The 19,722-nt window shown below is 34.4% G+C and overlaps 1 protein-coding gene across 1 annotated transcript in view; it reads left to right on the top strand.

Moving 5' to 3' along the window:
- The window catches only part of DNAH8 (dynein axonemal heavy chain 8), a 148,501-nt gene that overhangs the window by 62,273 nt on the left and 66,506 nt on the right, over positions 1–19,722 (top strand). Inside the window, 10 exon segments of the mRNA XM_052806646.1 lie at positions 1,440–1,627; positions 4,315–4,401; positions 4,500–4,607; positions 5,377–5,511; positions 6,145–6,306; positions 9,875–10,121; positions 11,403–11,644; positions 11,725–11,865; positions 15,832–16,069; positions 17,044–17,186. Of these exon segments, the coding sequence (XP_052662606.1) occupies positions 1,440–1,627; positions 4,315–4,401; positions 4,500–4,607; positions 5,377–5,511; positions 6,145–6,306; positions 9,875–10,121; positions 11,403–11,644; positions 11,725–11,865; positions 15,832–16,069; positions 17,044–17,186 (1,691 nt within the window).

Genomic DNA, 19,722 nt, shown 5'->3' with positions numbered 1-19,722 from the left:
TTGCCCAATATGTGGCTGGCTTCTTTTGCTGCAAGGGTGTAATTCTGATTCGTGTTCAATTAGTTGTTAAGCAGGACACCAGGTAATTTTCTGCAAAACTGCTTTGTAGCCAGTCAGCACTGAAGCTGTACTGCTGGATGGAGTTATTCTGTTCCAGATGAAGGACTTGAACTTCATGAAGTTTCTGTCAGCTCATTTTTCAAAATTATGGTATTGTATGTATTGAGAAACAAGGGGTGGAACTATTAATAATTTTTTTAATGGGGGGGGGGGGGTTAGCAAACAAATAATTGTGGCATAAAAGTGCCTGAAACTGTGGGTTTATAAACATATTGCCCCTTTGAAAGTCAATCTATTCAAATTTTAAAAAAATCTTTGAGTATATGACAGAATCCCTTTAAAATGATTTAGCTTTAACTGCAAAACAATAATATACCCTGAATGAACTGGATAAATTTTTCACTTTTAAATAGCTATCTTTCAGTATACATGAAAGAAAACTACTGCCTGCTGGTATGTCAATATCATTTGGGAAAAAATGCTGCTACAAATTTTCTCATAAAATGTTGCTAAAGGGACAACAATTTTTTTAGTTGCTACTAAAGACATGTTACTTTTCCAAACTGAAATTAGGCAACTGTGAAATTAATCCTTTATGAAAATGTTATTGTTATTAATATAGTGCTACTAGATTTCTCTTTCCATTTAATTTTCTGTCTTCAGCTCTTTCTTTCATAGACAAGTTCACACAGAGCATTGTCCACACTTTAAATGTTAATATCCTGTACCATTACATGAAAAACTCACACTTTAGTGTAGACTTAAGATGGTAATGCTTATGCATAGAGATATATGCTGTAAGATTAATGTTTTCTGCCTTGTGAGATTCAGAGTTTTATTTAAACCCCTCATTAGTGCAAAAATAATTTAAATTTTTAATTTTAACCTTTATGATTTATAAGAGCCAAGGAAAAAGTAATTTAAAAGCACTGTAAAGGCTGAAAGACCCAAATGAAAATTAAAAAAATGGGGATTTTTTTGTTGTAGCATTTAGGGTTGGTCTTTTGTAGCTCTGAGTCACTTATTTTTAGTTTTTTAGATTAACAATACAGCTTTTGACAAATAATTGAATTGCCCCTTTACAATAAAAGGCTACCTTCACAGAAAGATCTGGATGAAAAGATCTGTCAAGTGCCGCAAGACATCAAAAGATTTTTTTCTGATTTTGATTCACTTTTAAGCATTTTGTATGAATCAACTAATATTGATTCAGATTGATATGGAAATAGTCAGGTGGATTGGAGGAAGATAGGCCTTGGCCACAGGGCAATAAATAAAACTAATTTTATTTAATAATTTGAAAGAAAAGTCATCTAGTTCAGATGTCTCAAATATGCATGAAGAACAACAGAGAATAAATTTTTCTGTCCCTGTTTTAGGTCTTGCACAGTCTGGATCTTGGGGATGTTTTGATGAATTCAACCGAATTGAGTTGCCTGTCTTGTCAGTAGCAGCACAACAAATCTATATTATTTTAACAGCAAGAAAAGAAAGAAAAAAGCAGTTCATTTTTTCTGATGGAGACTGTGTAGATTTAAATCCAGAGTTTGGAATTTTCCTAACAATGGTAAATGTAGTAATAATTCCAGAGAAGTGATGAATTCTACTATATGTAAGTTAATTAAATGGCGAGGTGAAAATAACTGATTTTATTAATTAAGTGATGCTGTTGCTATACAATTAGACTAAACTACTGGAACACATAAATAATCTGATTATTCATGAATTGCATGCCTTCATTTTTACTTTAAGATTATTGAAAAGGTTCATAATTATGTCCATTCATTACTGTATTGCAATTCATTATGTAGACTAAGAGTTTGGCCAAACTTCCAGAATTCTCTCTGCTCACTGAGAGGATTGTGTTTTAGGGTGGTTTCGAGGATTCGTGAGAAGGCGAACACACACACACTGACTATAAGGGGAAAAAGCAAGCATTTATTAACTACAGATGTGCGTTATGCTAAGGGTATCTTGTAAAGCAAATTAACATACCGACCTGAGGACTGTGAGGAAGATGGACCATCCGTACATTCTTGTGCTGTCTTGCGCCGCAAGCTCAGCCCAGCAATCGGTAGGCGTCAGCTTTACGTGGGCGTCCCCACTGAGGCAACGGTGGCCTCGCCATACACCAGCCCGATGCTCTTCGGAAAAATCCTGGTATTTATACATTTGCAGAGGAACGGGTTTCAGCACACGTGGCCAGCGGGTGCCAAAACACGCCTCGGTTGTAACATAGGGAGCCTATGACGCATGCGCTTGCTGGCCAGGCGCGCTGCACGAGCCATAGCCACCCTGTCTATTGGTTCATGGGCTCTGTACATGCGGCATATTGTCATCGTCCAGCAGTCACGTGCCAATCATGCACACAGCTGTGCTGTGCAACAGCCTGCTGCCCGTCCTCCCCCAGTATTGCTCAGCTCTCTTATCTCCGTGGTCAGCATTCCAAGCAACAGGCAACAAAACTTCCATTTTCTGTGCTGACTGCATTTTCCTCAGCTATCTACCTCTCCCCCAGTGTTCATCCATGGACCAAAATCCCATCTTTTAACCCACCCGTATACAGACTGAAACACGAATACGCTTTACTACCTTAGCTTGAAATACTTTACAGTATTAGTGAGAAAGATACTGTAGGAAAAAAAAAGAACATTCACTTAAAACAGGAGATACAGGAAGGACATTTTTGAAGGACATATGTCTTGTCTAATGGGTACTTTACATGGATATTATAAAAAGAATTCTTCAAGATGATTTACAGAAGACAAGTATGATGATTCTGGAATAAACCACCCTCCTTGTACTGTGGTGACAACAGGTCTTTTCAAAACCTGTGCAAAAAATTATCAGATCCTTTCATTTGTTGATACAGCATGTGTCCAAACTGGTAAATACAATGCTGGATGTCCACTTTTCACCTTCTGTGGCAAAGGCACCCGTTCTGGTCTTGTGCATCAATCCTGGAATCAGCGCGGGCATTATGACAGAACTGTACTTCTTGTATCATGGAGTTTTTATGGATGGTATTTGAGATACATTGTTCCCTTTCTTATAATGACTACTTGCGAAAAAGACTTGCAGTATATATAGATCAAAGTTAGATCCCACAACTGAATGGATACTCTGCGCAAAAAATATATGCAAGACAGTACATGTAATTTTACACCAGTTACCAACCATAACCCAAGGGAGAAACACAAATTCCTGGATTTAGAATATTATCTCTCAGAGTATGCTGTCTTGTTGCCATAGGGTTCCTGAGGCTTCATAGCACTAATTCCTGTCATCTCATGGGCAGGAAATTTTATAGTGTATGTTTCCTAATACCAAGGCACATGGCAATCTAAGATGACTTTATGGGAAATAAAAATCTTCATCTGCATGTTCAAGTGCAGGATAATAACTGAGGAGGTCATAAATATCTTTTCACTGCTTCTAGTTTCTTAAATGTCACCTATTTGATGTCAGAGTGATTCCTCATGTTTGCAGCACATTTCCAGAAATCTTCTATTAGTCAAACTTTCTTGGTCATTAAAATTTTCTTTCATACAATTTTGTTGTAAAGTTTTCATGTTTTAATTTTGTTGACTGTGTTATTTTTACTGTTTCATTAAATAATATTCTCTGCGTATTCTTGAGCCATTATTAAAGTCAGATCTGTCACTAAAAGAGAATTATGATTTCTTATATGATTCTTAATTCAGTGGATAGGATTCACTCACAAACTATTAAACGTTCCATGAGATTCTGTACTTTAAGGCTAGCCTTTTAGATACAAGAATTAGAGAAGGGTATCTTAATATTTCTTCACTGTAGACAGCTTGTTATCCTTTTTTAAATTTATTATTATTATTATTATTATTATTATTATTATTATTATTTTGGCTCTTGCTAGACACTGAATTTTTAATATGTTACAAAACCTACTTCCTGCAAAATGGTAATGAAAACTAGTTGCATTGGGAATATACTAGAAGAAATCGACCAAATAGATTGTATTCCATGAAATTTTAAAATTCTGATTGCTGGCTTGTTATGATAAAGAAATTCAGTTATTACTCTGGCAATTATGCATAGGTTATTAAATTCATAATTATGGTTGAAGTTTTTTCTTCACATTTTAATCATTACTAGACAGGAGTTCTAACTCCAAACAGATCTAGGTATTTATGCATAAATTTACTTTTGTTGAACAATAAAAAGGATGTTATTTTGACTGTTGTAAATAATAATGCAGTATGTTTTCTTACATAGAATCCTGGATATGCTGGACGTCAGGAACTACCAGAAAATCTCAAAATTCAGTTTAGAACTGTTGCAATGATGGTTCCAGATAGACAGGTACAATTACTGACTGAACTGAAAGAAAAAATGTATTTTACTTTGCTTTCCTATCTTCAGAAAAACTAATGGGACTTCTAAAAAAAATTGTATTTCAGATAATTATAAGAGTTAAGCTTGCAAGTTATGGATTTATTGATAACGTGATCTTGTCTCAGAAATTCTTTGTTCTTTATAAACTTTGTGAAGAACAGCTCACTAAGCAGGTAGTGTTATGTATTCCCTTCCTTTTTGTCTTCATATTTACACAATACAGCCCCTTAGGTTTTGGTTTGTGCAGAGTGTTTTTGAAGCATCACTTTTATGCTTTTTACAAAATACTGAAGTAGTTTAAATATAACTCAAACAAATATCTCTATAAAATTTTTGAACAAATAACCATGTTAATTCATGTATACACAGTCACACACATTTGTTTGTTAAAGATAGTTTGTGGTTGTAAGTGCATGAGGTTCTCTGCCTAAACATGGCAGCCACGTAAAAATTAACCTGGTGATGTCATTTTTCTGTATTATCTAGGGCTAGAGAAAGTAGTTGGAAATTGGAAACCACAGGGGGAATGCCTCAAGTTTGATTTAGGTTGCCTTTCTCCTCATAGCCCTACTTTGATTTGACGTCTTGGCTTTAAGCTGCCTCAGTTTGAAAGACCCAGTCTGGAACAGAACTATTATTTTTTTAGAACCCTGCTATACAGAGCTACAAAATAATTGCTATATGGCATTATAAATGGTGAAGTCAATTAAATTTGAATTAGATAAGAAAAACCTTATAACCCCCCCCTTTCCTGAAATTAACCTTATTATCCTTTATTTATTTTAATAGAATAATTCCTAAACAACAGCAACAATTCCTATTTTAGCTATCTTTTCCAGGCAGGGCAACTATACTATACAATATGCAAGTAAGGTTTGATATACTGATGAAATAAAGCTAGAGAACTTGTTACTGATGCATAAGCCTTTTTCTACTCTCTAGGTCCATTATGACTTTGGTCTAAGGAATATTCTTTCAGTACTGAGGGCCCTTGGATCTCAAAAGAGGGCCAGGCCAAATGAAAGCGAATTAAGTATTGTTATGAGAGGGCTAAGAGATATGAATCTTTCTAAGCTGGTAAGAATCTAATTTAATACTCTAGCACCGTGTAGAGGCAACTCTACTAGATATTTCATGGGGTTTTGCAAAAGATTAGAAAAAATCTCAAACATCTTTTTTTTAATAAATGAAATATGATAATCATCATGTTATCATTAAACAATGAGAGTTTATTAGAATTGTAAACAGCGCTGAGAGTACAAAGGTTCAAATAGGTTAATAGTGGCTTAGCTGTGGGTGTGACATTTCATGTACTGGCTTGTGTGCAGACTGTCTACTGTACCACAAGTAAACTGAATAATTTGAGTATCCACTGAATTAGACTCTTAAAGATTTCTTTCCAGATAGGATGTTCTTTCCAATATATGCTGTAAGTGTTTTACGAATCAATTTTACAAATAGATTCCAGTCTCTGCTCAGTGGGAAATTTCTTTCAATTTGAATTTTATTTCTTGCATGGCATATGGATGATATTTTTAAACTGCTATTTTTGTAGTGAGCTGTCCTGTTGGCTAGCTGTGTTTATGAAAATAAACATCTGTATTTAGAAAATATATTCTTACTGTTTATTATTTTAAAATAGAGATTAGTTTTCATTTGAGAACATTCTTTGGATAACCACACTTTAAGCACTTAACTTTTTTGTTTCAGATAGATGAAGATGAGCCTTTGTTTCTCAGTCTTATCACTGATCTTTTTCCGGGATTACAGCTGGACAGTAGTACTTATGCTGAGCTTCAGGCTGCAGTAGCTAATCAGGTTGAAGAAGCAGGATTGATTAACCATCCACCATGGAATCTTAAGCTTGTTCAGGTAACACTTTTTTTCCCCAAACATTTGTAACAAACAGGAGTCAGAACACCATGTTAGTAGTTAAACGCCTGTCTCACTCAAGGACCTGTGCTTCTAATATGGGAAAGAATTAAGGTTGTGTGTACACCACACTAAGGAAGACCAGTCCAAGGGACTTTAGGTTTTTATTTCTTTAAATTATCCAGAAGAAGAGAAAAAAATACCTTAAAGCATGCTATTAACCCAGCCTTTCCCAGATATAGTAGTGCATCCAAGGTATCTGGATGAAGCAGCAAGGCACCTACATGGGTCTCTAACATGAGTTTCTTAGACTAGAGTAGGGACAGTAGGGCGTAAGGAGGATTGGGAGGCATTTTGAAGGCCAAAGCAGTAAATAAAGAGTGAGAAGAAACATAGCCAGGGCACAACTCCTGCTAAGTAGGAGAGAGCTAAAAGACCTTTATAAGGGCAAAGAAGAATGTAAGAGGTATGTATTTAAATATGTTTCTGGAATGAAGAATAGTCTTCATGATCAGTTTGAGCAGACATTGTAGTAAAGTTTTTTCTCTTGTAAGTTTTGAAAACCTATACAGTGGTTGGGTAATCATTCAGCTTACCTGTATTGAGTTGAACGAGTTAAAGTATCAGGATGTATGGAGCATATATGTCTTAGCATATGCTATGATAAGCTTATGGAAACCTATAACAAGGTTAAGCATGCAAGTGAACATGCTTGTAGGTACTATAAAATGAAAGAACCAAAAATAGCGTCAGTAACAAGAATGACACTGTCATACAACGGGAATTGTTTCTCTCAAGGACACACATGATTGAAAGACTAAAGCTATAAAGATATTTAGAGGCTTTCTAGACTAGAAAGGATGTGAAGAAGCCCAGCTACTGTCAATTTCTTTCTGTAGTGCTTAAAACTAGCATACTTCTGAAGTGCATTAGCCATCTGAATACTGTGGAAAGACCCTGCCTAAGTGGAATATGTATCCCTCCATTACCTGCGTGCAAGAGTTTTAGTAAAAATGAGTGAGAAAATACATAGAATCTGAATGAGAGACTGCAGCAAAATGTTGTTGCAAACAATGTTGTTTACATAATACAAAAAGTTGCTTAGTTTTGACATGAAAGACACTTGGATTTTGGCAGTTGAGGAATAGAGAATATAGACCCTGTGCACTGGCAGCTTGCCAGGAGTGTATTATGTTTTGTTTACCTTGTGTTGCAAGGTCTTTAGACCTAGCGTGTGTTCTGATTGAAAAGCAAAAGAGAAAATTGTTAGGGTGTTGCAACAAATTATTTTGACTTCAGAATATTTGTAAGATGTTATGTTTAGTAAACTTATGATTTAATGATTAAACTGTAATTTTGGATTATGGTAATTTGTGTTTAATGTGGGATAATCTTTATGACATGTTGATTAATGAATGTGTAGTTATTTAATATGAAGGAAAAAAGATGCTTATATGGCTTTTTGAACCTATACTCCAACAAAACATTTAAATGGTTGACAGTTGTATTTCTGACATGCAATCATGTTTGAAACTAGCTTTGAATTTATTATTAAAGACAGTTAACTCATGTTCTGATGATCTTTATGCCAACACACTTGCCTATACACATCCTTCTTTAAAGAGCAAACTTAACAAATGCAGCAGACTAACAACTCAAGAAATAAATAATTAGAAAATCACTGAACAATTATAAATTGACAAGCTAGAAAGGTAACTAAAGCATTGTTGCTCTTTTGTCTTTTTGTTCTACTCCTTTTTGAGAACACACTTTAATTATTGATGATGATGTTTTTAAACATTATGACTGTTGGTTTCCTGTGTTCTCTGATTCTTCATTTTTTTCTGCATACAGGCAACAAGATGTGAACACTTTTTCTTGTAGTAACATGCGTTAAACAGTGCTTAGCTTTACTTTATTGTCTGTATTACTTATTGAGATTAGCTTGTAGCCTTAATTAGTGATTTTTTTTTTAAATTCCATTAATTGATGAAATTGAATTTTGCTTTGTAAAATCTGTCAGCCAGAGAAGAACTATGCTGTCTTCTAATTTTCGTATTTTACTTATCCCTACTTTTTGGATAATTGTTAAACACTGTAATGGTTAAGACTAATAACCTTTACAATTTCTAATGGCTGAAAACTATATTGCTCTAGAAGCATTTACTTGTAATTTTGCTGATTGCCAAGCTGAGAGTATAGCTACACCACCTGACACTTAAGAACATTTTACCCTATGGAAATACGTTTGCATCTTCTTGAAGCACAGCCTCAAAATAGAGACTTTCTAAAACTACAGGCCTTGAAGTGCTAGGCTTGTTCATTGGCTGTACAGTCTTAAATTAGAAACTACGTAATTGGCTCTTACAAACTAAGTATCTTAAAGAAACTAGACGTAAACCAAGAAAGGCATTCTGACCTTTGTGCTTATTACCAGATTTCTGAAAATTTCAAAACTTGTCTAGCTTAAAAAAAACTCTGGTGTGATTTGTTGAATGAGAGCAAAATATACAATGTGTTACAGTATTCTACAAAGTGCAACATTCTGCCTTATGTTACTTCACAACAACTAGAATACCATGTCTCTGTCATCAAACCAGAGGTATATTTATGGATCTGCTCAAGACTCCACTGAATTTACAGAAGGTTTTGCTCCACATTCTGCAGGTTGTCCTTCGCACAGCTTCACACTGATGAGCAGCAGAATTTTTGCATGGGAGAAAACACTTTTGACCACCATGCTTAAAGTCATGTTCACTGTTTTATTCACGGCTTAATATTTCTGGTTGACAAACTAGTCATAGGAAGATTGCTTGTTCCTTAACAAATTCCATCTTCCACTGGGAATAAGAAGTTTGAAATTGTCAAGTTCATGGTGGACTTGATCTTAGTTTAGGTTTCTGGTGCCTGTAGATCTTCCTTCTGGACTGATATAAGCCTTTATTCAGCGTGCAGAGGAAGCAGCTATATATGCTTCTCCTTACAAGTTTCTGTCATCCAGAAGGACCGCCACTTTTTTGTTCCTTTCAGTTGCTCCAGAAGGAGATATTTGTGTAGGCAGACCCTGCCACTTCCATACCAAGCCTAAAGCTATATTAAAAGAAAAGTAGAAAATTCAATAAAGAACTCTCCTGAACCTAAACCCATCCACAATCCTGGAGGATGTGCAATCCCTGTTTATTTCATATACTCAGGTATTTTAGCACTGTAGTGATTAGTCATTCTTCTGTTGCATTAATGTTTTGCTACTATTCATTTTTCCTTTTGAATAATACGGAAGATCCTTTTTAAAATCTGGTAAAATTATTTTCAGTTGCTTTGAAAAGTTTAGGCAAGATTTAGTTAAGTAAACTGTTTTATAGTAAACTTGCTTGGTGCTTAGAAGATTAGGATGTGAAGGTATGTATATTCCACAAAACAGTAAAAATCAGCAAATGAATGCTGATTTCAATTCTGAGCATGTAATTTGTATGTCTAATACATTTATAATCACTATCAAATATATTAAATGCAAGCAAAAATCTTCCAAAAGCAGGTATTTCTTAAAATATTTTGATTTTTTTAATAGTTGTATGAAACTTCTCTAGTACGTCATGGGTTGATGACACTTGGACCTAGTGGATCTGGAAAAACTATAGTCATAACTATATTAATGAGAGCACTGACAGAATGTGGCCAACCTCATAGAGAAATGCGTATGAACCCCAAAGCTATTACTGCTCCTCAAATGTTTGGAAAACTAGATGCTGCAACTAATGATTGGACAGATGGAATCTTTTCTACATTATGGAGGAAAACACTGAAAGCTAAAAAGGGTATGTAAATACTTTGTATGTGGCATCATAAAAAATACCTCTTGAATGATGTGTTGAAAGAAGCATCCTGAATTTGCCAATGTGGTGAAGTTCCCTCTTGAGAGAAATTATAGGCAACATAAATGAGGTTACAGTTCACTTCTCAAGAAAGGACAATAGTTTAAAAATTTATTATCTCAGTAGTATATCTACATTAAAAAATTGTTCGTTTCCTTGCCACTTCAGTTCTACAGTGCAGATGTGTTATTTGGAAGCTGATAAGTTATAATTTAGATATACTTGTACTAATTACACTAGCTTGAAAATAGTTTTTTTCCATGGTTTTTCATACGTTGACTACCCATATCTATATTCAGTATTTTAGGATTGGAATACTGAAATTCCTTTTCACAGCGATTTGTTTTATATTTATATTAAAGAAAGGGAATTCTTCTATGGAACCTTCCTAGAAGGAGGGTTTTTTTAAAAGAAAGTTGAATTTTCTATATTGGAAATGTCTCTATTTTCTCTATTGGAAAATTTTTATATTCAAAACAAAGCCAGAATTTTAAAATTTGATTGCCAAAATATAAGAAAAATAACTAGATTTTCAGAATTGATGAGTGATGGTAGTTTTCATTAACTTAAATGGGATCTGTGAATATTCAACGTCTTTTGTTTAGTTGCCCAAAGAACCCTTATTTTAGCAACGAAATGCTAAATTTCCATTCCCCCTGTGCTGCTCAGGTGTGGGGGAGGAGGAAGGAGGAAGAGTTAAATTAGATTGCGAAGGAAGAAGGTGAGAAAGAAAAGGGGGTGGGGGAAAGTTGGTTTAGTTTTTTATCTTTGTTTCTCATCATCCAAGTCTATATTCATTTGCAATAAATTAATTTACCCCAAGTTGAGTCTGTCTTGCCCGTGACCCTAGTTGATAAGTTATATCCCTGTCTTTATCTCAACCCACAAGCATTTTCACCTTATTTTTCTCCCTCTGTCCTGTTGAGGAGGGGGATGCAGAGAGTGGCATGGTGTCTGTCTGCCAGCCAGCCAAGGTAATCTCACCACAGGTGTTCAAAATTATAAAGATATACTTGTGCCCTCATTTGCTACTAATCGTTTCCAAAATAGTTCCTTAACTAAGTATGCCATTTATACAGTAATGAACATCCATGGAGATGGCACAAATTACAATAAATAAAATACCTTTTTATACATTACTTAGTTCTAGACCATCTTTTGTAAACTTATTTTCTTGCTCTTTCATCATGGTGATATGAAATAATCCTTTGATTATTTTTCCAGGTGAAAATATGTTTCTGATTTTAGATGGTCCTGTAGATGCAATCTGGATTGAGAATCTAAATTCAGTTTTAGATGATAACAAGACCCTCACTCTAGCAAACGGAGATCGAATTCCTATGTCTCCTACATGTAAACTGTTATTTGAGGTCCACAACATTGACAATGCCTCTCCAGCAACAGTTTCTCGAATGGGTATGGTCTATATCAGTTCTTCTGCCCTCAGCTGGAGACCAATATTGCAAGTAAGATTATAATTGCTGGCTACTCCTAACTTTACCTTGTTATACATTTTATACAGAAAAATATTGTGGATGTTTTTCAGGCATGGCTGAAAAAATTTTCTTCTCAAGAAGCTGAAGTTTTACAAAGTTTGTATGATAGAATCTTTGAACCAGCATATACATATATGAAACTAAACCTTAATCCAAAAATGGAGCTTCTAGAATGCAACTACATTATGCAGGTAAAGCAGATACTGTGTAAGTCTGTATGAATTGACTGACTAGAGTAAGCATGCAGAAATAGCAAAAAGAACACCTGATAGCAATAAAATTTAATTTTAAAAGATGATTTCTTGACAAAGAAAACCTCAAACTCAACAATTGTTTCTTTGGCAATATATGAGGAACTGTTAGAGATGTGCAAAAGAAAAACTTCTCTTTATTGCTTCATATGTAGGCTAGTCTTCTGTTGACTGGAATTTGCAAGCTTCAGTAAGTTTTCACAAGCTTATGTTTAATAAGCTAGTGGTCTCATTCCGGTTCTTTTAATACCAAACAAGTTGTGGTATGGGTCAGTCTAACCCTATGGTAGCATCAGCAGAGAGAGTGAAGAATAATTCTAATTATCTTTCTATCTCCAGATGTGATAGCTGTCATTATGTCAGTTAGCTCTTCCAAGGTCAACGTAGTAATTTTTGCCTGTTCCCTCCTATCAACTGGAGTTTTACCTTGAGTGGAGTCCAAACTTTATCAGTGATTTATTAATAATAAAATTATGTGTTCAGCAGATTTTGCAAGACTGTCAGTCCTATACTGCATGTCTCCAGCTGATTTATGAGTCTGTTGTCATTTGCAGATTCTAAGTCTCCAGACTATCCCTTTGCCCATGTAATCTCAGTTTTATATTGACACTTTCATAACAAATTCAGTAGTGCTTTTGAATAAGAGGGTAGACAAGATAATATTTTGGATAACACTTCAATTTATTATTAAACTAGTCAATTTGCACCCAATATCTCTTTACTGTTCATCAGAGATTCAGCTTCAGATTTTCAACAGTTTGAAGTATTTTGCTGCAAATTAATAGCCACAGTAAATGCTGCAAAGATTAACTGTGCAGTATCAAATGGAATTAGGATATCTATAGAATTGTAGTCCACATGCAGAAACTATGTAACTTGCTGATTTATGATGATAAACAAGATGGACATGCTACGCACAAAATTTTTAGAGAGAAAGAATATTTTTTTCTTCTACATTTGTTATCTGTGAAACCTCTGACTGAATTGATGTCTTCATGGAAGACTTTTCCTGGAACTGGAAGTTTCTATGTTATTTTTGATTAGGGCTTGTTAGGAAGTGTGAGCAAGTCAGTGTTCTATGCATACTGCTTGGTCAGGGAAATATTTCCCTGATTTAACCTGTATTGAATGTTTCTTCCTGCGAATGAAAATCTCTAGTAAGTTTCTGTCACAGGTGCAACAGAATAAATAACCCTTAGTGGATCCTCATGCTGGGATTTATCTAAGAAACAGTGAGACCAGAGCTTTTACCCTACTTGATCATTTCACAGAATCACTTTGTCACTTGCTTCCCCCCTCAAGTGTTACATTCACTTAGTCTTGATTTCTCCTCCTAGCAAGGATTTCATTCTTGGTGTGGGAAGGCAGGGCAAAAAGTCATGTTGGTTTCTGTGATGTGCAGCTTCTTGCAGCTACCAGGATTGGGCATTACTTGACAAGGTTTCTTGGCATCATCCAGCATTTGTCTACATGCATCTCTCTGATCTCCAGGATCTTCCCTTGTTTCCAAGATCTTTCCTCTAACCAGGATCTTTACTTCCTTCTTTCTGGGCCCCTTTTTTTCCAAGACCAACTTCTTTTGGGAACTGTTCTTTTCCTCACTGCCTCTCCTTTCCAAAACCTTAAAATCCCAGTTTTGCCATAAATGGTCTATGTGCAGAAGCACTGTACCTTATCAGCCTCCTGATTGGTGGCTCTGTCTTATGTCTCTTTATTAATTATGGGATTCAGGACATGCTACTTTTATTTACTTGAGGTGTTTTCAAAATTTACAACCATCTCAAAACAGTTACATCTAGCAGATGGCAGACTTGTACTTGAGTTCTAAACTTCAGTTTGGGATGTTCACCCAAACATGCACGTGTACCCAATTATCTGCCGTTTGTTAGCTTTCACAATTTAGGCTTTTTTTTCAGTTACAACAGCTTCATAATGGTTTTATATAAAAAGTGATCTCACCTTTGCTTTATTCCTTGTGATTTCCACTGCCTTTCTAACTGTTTACCATCCTCTGGCCCACCTCATTAGGTAGACAAATATAATTTACCTTAGGAGATTCAGCACAGTTTTTGTTTAGAGTTATCCTGCCTTACAAGCCTATTGGAGAACTTGATAAACTTGTAGCTAAATGAGATCTGATTTATATGGCCTGCATGAAGGAACAAAAGTGTTCGACAAAGTTCTTTACCAGATATTTACATGGAAGCTACAGTCATAGCAGAAGATAGGAGGCTCATTTCTAGATAAATAACTGATTAGAAGACAGGAAATGTGTGACTGGGAGTACCAGTTCTTAGGAAGGACAGAGATTAGGACTGATCCCGAGGCTACTTTTGCTGGGGCCAATGCTGTTCAAAATATTCATAAACAATTTGGAAAAGTTTTAGGTGAAGAAGTTTACTGATGATACTAAATTATTCAGGGTAGTAAGGACAAAACAGCTAACCATGAAGAACTGTAGACAGATGTTATGAGACTGAATAAATAGGTAATAAAATGGCAAATGAAATTCAGTGAAGATAAGCATGAAGGGATTCACACAGGGGAAAAAACAAACTGTTCAATGCCGTGAATAACAGACCTATGGAACATCTTGCCAAAGGGTGTTATAGATGATAAAAGTTTATGTAGGTTCAACACCAGTCCTAATATTTTCTGGGTGGAAAAATCCAGGGAGGATTACTAAACCCAGAAAAAGTATATTTGGTTCAGAAAGGCCCAAGCTGAAGAGAGTACCAGTAGGAAGTACCACCCCCGGTATCACCACAAGCCAAGAGAGTTTTTTCTTTGTTTTTACTCTTCTCTAAGTGTTCACTTTTGGTCACTATTGCAGATGAGATGCTGGGCAAGGTGAAGTTTTCATCTAATTTGTTGCAATCATTTGTGTGTTTTTAGAAGTCAGTTTAATTTCTTCTGTTTTCTTATTCAAAAACTTGTTATAGAATATTACTAAGACCCAGAGCATCATAGGAAATTTTGAACTTGAGCTTGTATTTGAGGGAACAAAAAGATTTTGTTCAGATAAACTGGGACACAGCCTGTCCTGGAAATAATTAGATAAATCAATTGTCTTCCAAAGAAAAGAAGTGACATTATTTTAATGTTATGTAACTAATACTGATTAATAATTTTTTAAACTGAATTTTAAAGTAATCAAAAGTATTCTGACTAATTATGTCCTTTAGGCTGCATTAAAAGTGTATGTTACTGCATTACTTCCCACTTAAGTATGAGAAACAATGTGTTTGACACTGCCTTGTATAGAAACGGAATATGAGTGATGTTATCTAGGACAGTCAAACATCTGACTTCATGAACAACGTCACAGAATTGTAGATAGCAAGTTACTAGATTTCTGGAATCTGGAGTCTAGTTCCTTAGAAACAGAGTGAAGAAATCATAAAATAGGATATTTTAATCTATTTTTTTTTAAAGCACAAAATAGAAGCTAATGTGATAGATGCATAAATCGACCATAATTGAGATAAATACATTAGACAGATGCTGAAAATTCTTCCATTCTTAAAGATGGAAAGAAATGGCTAGGCCCCACCTACTTTTGGAGTTCTGAATATCCCACTAGATATTATAAAATCCCTTAAAAAGCTGTTCTGTGACTCTAGCTCTTAAATGACATTTATTATATAGGCATAATTTAAAAGGATAGTTGATGATCAAATTACTTAAGTAATTTTGAAAACTTTATCCAGTTTTATATAGGTATCTTTAGTCTGTTTTCTTGGGTTTATAGTTCTGAATTTTATGTTATTCTTTGGTAAGGTGTACTGGTTTTCAAATTATGAATTAAAGTTTGAATACATATAAATAATGCATGTGCATATATGTATAAAAATAAAAAATGATTATGTAATTTTCTTAATGCATAATATTTTAAAATATTTTCAGTCTATTAATCTTCTGGAGGGTTTGATTCCATCGAAGGAAGAAGGTGGTTTATCAACTATATTTCATCTGCAAAAATTGTTCTGCTTTGCAATAATGTGGAGTTTAGGTGCCCTTCTGGAGTTGGACAGTAGAGAGAAACTTGAAGCCTTCATTAGAGCCCATGATAACAAATTAGACTTACCAGAAATCTCCCCTGGCACCAGTCAAACGATGTATGAGTTTTATGTTACTGATTATGGTAAGAAAAACACTAACATTCTTTTTTATACTGGCATTTTAAAACTGAGTATAGCTTCTTTGAAATTTAAAATTACTCCTTTAGTCCTTATTATACAGTCATATGAGCAGAGATTTGTGATGACAGTGTAGTAGTAACACAGATTCTGTAAGCAGTGTCTCTGTGGAGGTGAGACATCAGAAAGAAGAGATAGAGTGCTCATTGGTAACATTTTCTTATTTCTTTTGTTTTTAATTTCATTCTTACAGATTTCTTTTCTATTAATGTAACCAGCCTACAATTTTTAGATAATTTATGCTTAGGCTGGTTTAGTCTAAATTAATATTAATTTTATACTTAATTTCCCCACAGCTAGTGGTTTTTGTTAAAAAATATAATCTGATTTTAATTCCACTTAATCAGTAATAAATCTTACAGTTTATAAAACTGTAAGAATAGTGTGATATTTTGAATATTGTGAATACTGATATTTTGAATAGCATGATATTTTCCACAAAAAATTTAGATAACACACACACACAACCAATTTCAAAAAGAACTTACTGTTCTTTCAGAGTGTATTCTCACATGAATACATCTCTTTTTATTGTATCAAATTCAGATATTTTTTTTTGCCAGCAATGTTTATTTAGTGTACACATACACAATCCATATTCTCACATTCTATAATTTTTCACCAGCAGTGTGAGAATGAGTTTCTAGGTAAACATGCTTTTGGGTTTTTTATTTAGATAGCTATATATAAATTCAAGAAATCTGTGTATATTTAGTAGGATTGTAGACTAATTAGAGGTCATGACTAAGTATGTCCTTTGTTAGATGCATTTTAGCTAGATTTAAGAAAATTTATCCCTTTTTATACTTTGTAGTGCTTCACCCATAACATCTAGGATTTTTTTTTTTTTTTGTACTAACAAAATATTGAACACGATCAAAATATTGTGAGATATTTTCCTCTTTTTTTGTCATTTCAGGTGACTGGGAGCACTGGAGTAAAAAAGTTCAGGAATATATTTATCCAACAGAAAATGTCCCAGACTATGCGTCTATTCTGGTTCCAAATGTTGACAATGTCAGAACTCAGTTTTTGATAAACATAATAGCAAAACAACAGAAAGTAAGTACAGGATTACTTATTTAAGTATATGCTTACTATATGAAATAAATAGAAACCTACTTATAAAGTAACCAAGGGTTGCAATCATTCTTCATATTCTCTGTCTCTAGTCATCGTTTGCCAGGTGCGTCGTTATTTACATATCGCTCTATTTTTATTTTATTAACATGAATCCTCTGTGCTTATTTCTGTGCATGGGTAAAACATTTAAAATATCCTTTTTGTAAAATAATTTTTTTTATCATAAATTTTAACTCCAACAACCTATCATTTTTCTTAGAGAAAGACATAAAACCTTTTTCTTAGTCTTTACACCATAGTCCTTTTTATGATGTGTGCTTTCTTGAATAGGGAAACAAAGAAAATAAATTTCACAAGGCAGTTCACTAAAACCCTGAAATTCCTAGCCTTTACTCTATTTTTTTTCTCTCATTAGGAAAGCTGTAATTAATAACAGTAGCCACAACTATAGAAACTGAGAGAACACTCCTCATACAGCTTTAACCAATAAGGACTAATCTGGTGTCATGGCTTTTGACTCAGGCCACATTAAACAATAGTTATTAAAACATATATAGGCCTATTTTCAAACAGAGGAAGATCTGAAAAATACATATGTTGCTTTAGCACAACGCTTTAAATAACCCTAGCAACTTCCTATGGAAATCTGTGTCAGCTTGTGAAATATAAGTCAATGTACTCCCTTCTCGGTAGCTGGAGCCAATATCAGAGATACCACAAGTGCATGAGCCAGTGCTGGAACTTGTTTTTTTCTGTAAAATTCTGGGATTTGGACAGAAAACCTGTTGATTGGTTTTGGTGGAACTGTTCCAGAAGCCATAATGTGGCTGTGTCTTTGATGTATCTGACACAAATTATGAAAACATGCAAAATCCTTATATTTGGAAACAAATAATTAATCTTTGTACATTAATGCCTTGGGAGATATTGATTATATTTCCAGGTACATTCTTTTGGCCATCATTGCAATGGAAATAACAAACATTTAAATCTTCCCAAAAGAGTCTTTGAAACCTGGCATTTTCCACAATTCCATGTTTCTGTGATGTACAGTTTATATCTTCCTCTCTTCACTTGAAAACTTTCAGCATTCAGTGTGCAATGGGACTTGTCTATGTTTCCCTGCTGAGCAGAATGTTCCCCTCCATGGAAGCAGTCAGCTTGCTTTGTTTTCAAGCATTTTTTTATTTGGTAAGGTTTGATTTAATCACATATTGAATTGTAATAGAGAAATTTCTTTTTTTTTTTTTTTTTTGTCTTCTCTGGATCAGATTACAGCAGCATGAACTTTCTTTCCAGCTACAGCTGAATTACATGTGCTAGATGAAACCAAAGTAATGTTTTACAGCTCTGACTTCACTTGTTGGTTCTGCAAGTTTACTATCATCTGTGTTATTATGGTCAATTGATCACTTGGATGTTCAAAAACAGGGTGAAGAATGAGACCACGTGGTATCATTGTGGCTATCTGTTGGAGAGCATTGATTTAAAGCAGGAGCAAGTCAGGAGTATTTGGACATTTCCAAATCTCCTGCATGATCAACTTCAATGTTCACCATCATAAATAAACACTTACTCCCTTTTGCAAACTGATTAAATTCCTTTCATGGAGTGGAGATAATAATGAAGATAATACCATCTGTCAAAAACATAAGTAGGATGAAAATCTGAGCTAGAAAAAAAGACATGGAGGATTCTTACACGTCTGAAAGAAGAGCAGGGTTCTTGTCTAGCTCACTTTCATGAGATGAAATGAGTGATTTCTATAAAAGGTTTAAGAGAAAGGAGAGAAGTATTAATCCTTTGGTTCGGCAACTTTCTGATTTAAATTCAGATTTTACCAAGATAAGAAAACAAGGAAAGGCTTTCTTCTTTCTTGACACATTTATTACTTTTTTGGGGGGGGGGAAATGACACTTAGTATACAGATTAACCAGAAAATAAGGTTTATGACATTACATATTTTAATATATAATATTAAGAGAAAGCGGAAATAAAATATGTGCTATCAAAATATCAGCTTGAAACAAGAATTTTCTGCACCTTTAATTTGAATGAGCCACCAGAGAAGAGTAAAAATGCTTTGAAAAATAGAAATATATATAGTGAGGCATACATTAAGATGGTATGAGTTTTAAGAGCCCAAAGTGCCATATTAGAAGCATCAAATGCTGCTGTTGTAAATACTGCAGTGATAAGGAGACAGAATAATTATATTCTCGTCCAAAGGGAGTTTGTTTCCAATAATAAAACAATCAGAAAGGAGAATCAAATTTTGGGAAAAATTCTAAGATTTCCTGACCATTTTGTGAACATCCTTGGCCAAAATCTACGTTGTCAAAACTTCATATCCTGACTAAGTGATCTAAAGGCCCTATGCAGCACCAATCATCCTGTCAAAAGTATTCTGAAAAAAATGCATTGGTTTCATATTCCTCCATGGCTGTTTAGAGAAAGAATCAAGTGTTTCCATGACATGCAGTTGATGAAATTCAGGACAAAAAGCCCAGGTCAA

The sequence above is a fragment of the Harpia harpyja genome, chromosome 13 (assembly GCF_026419915.1).
Source record: "Harpia harpyja isolate bHarHar1 chromosome 13, bHarHar1 primary haplotype, whole genome shotgun sequence".
NCBI classification, from domain to species: domain Eukaryota; kingdom Metazoa; phylum Chordata; class Aves; order Accipitriformes; family Accipitridae; genus Harpia; species Harpia harpyja.
Note: the sequence above shows the minus strand (reverse complement) of the source record. Positions and strands in the feature narration are given on the sequence as shown.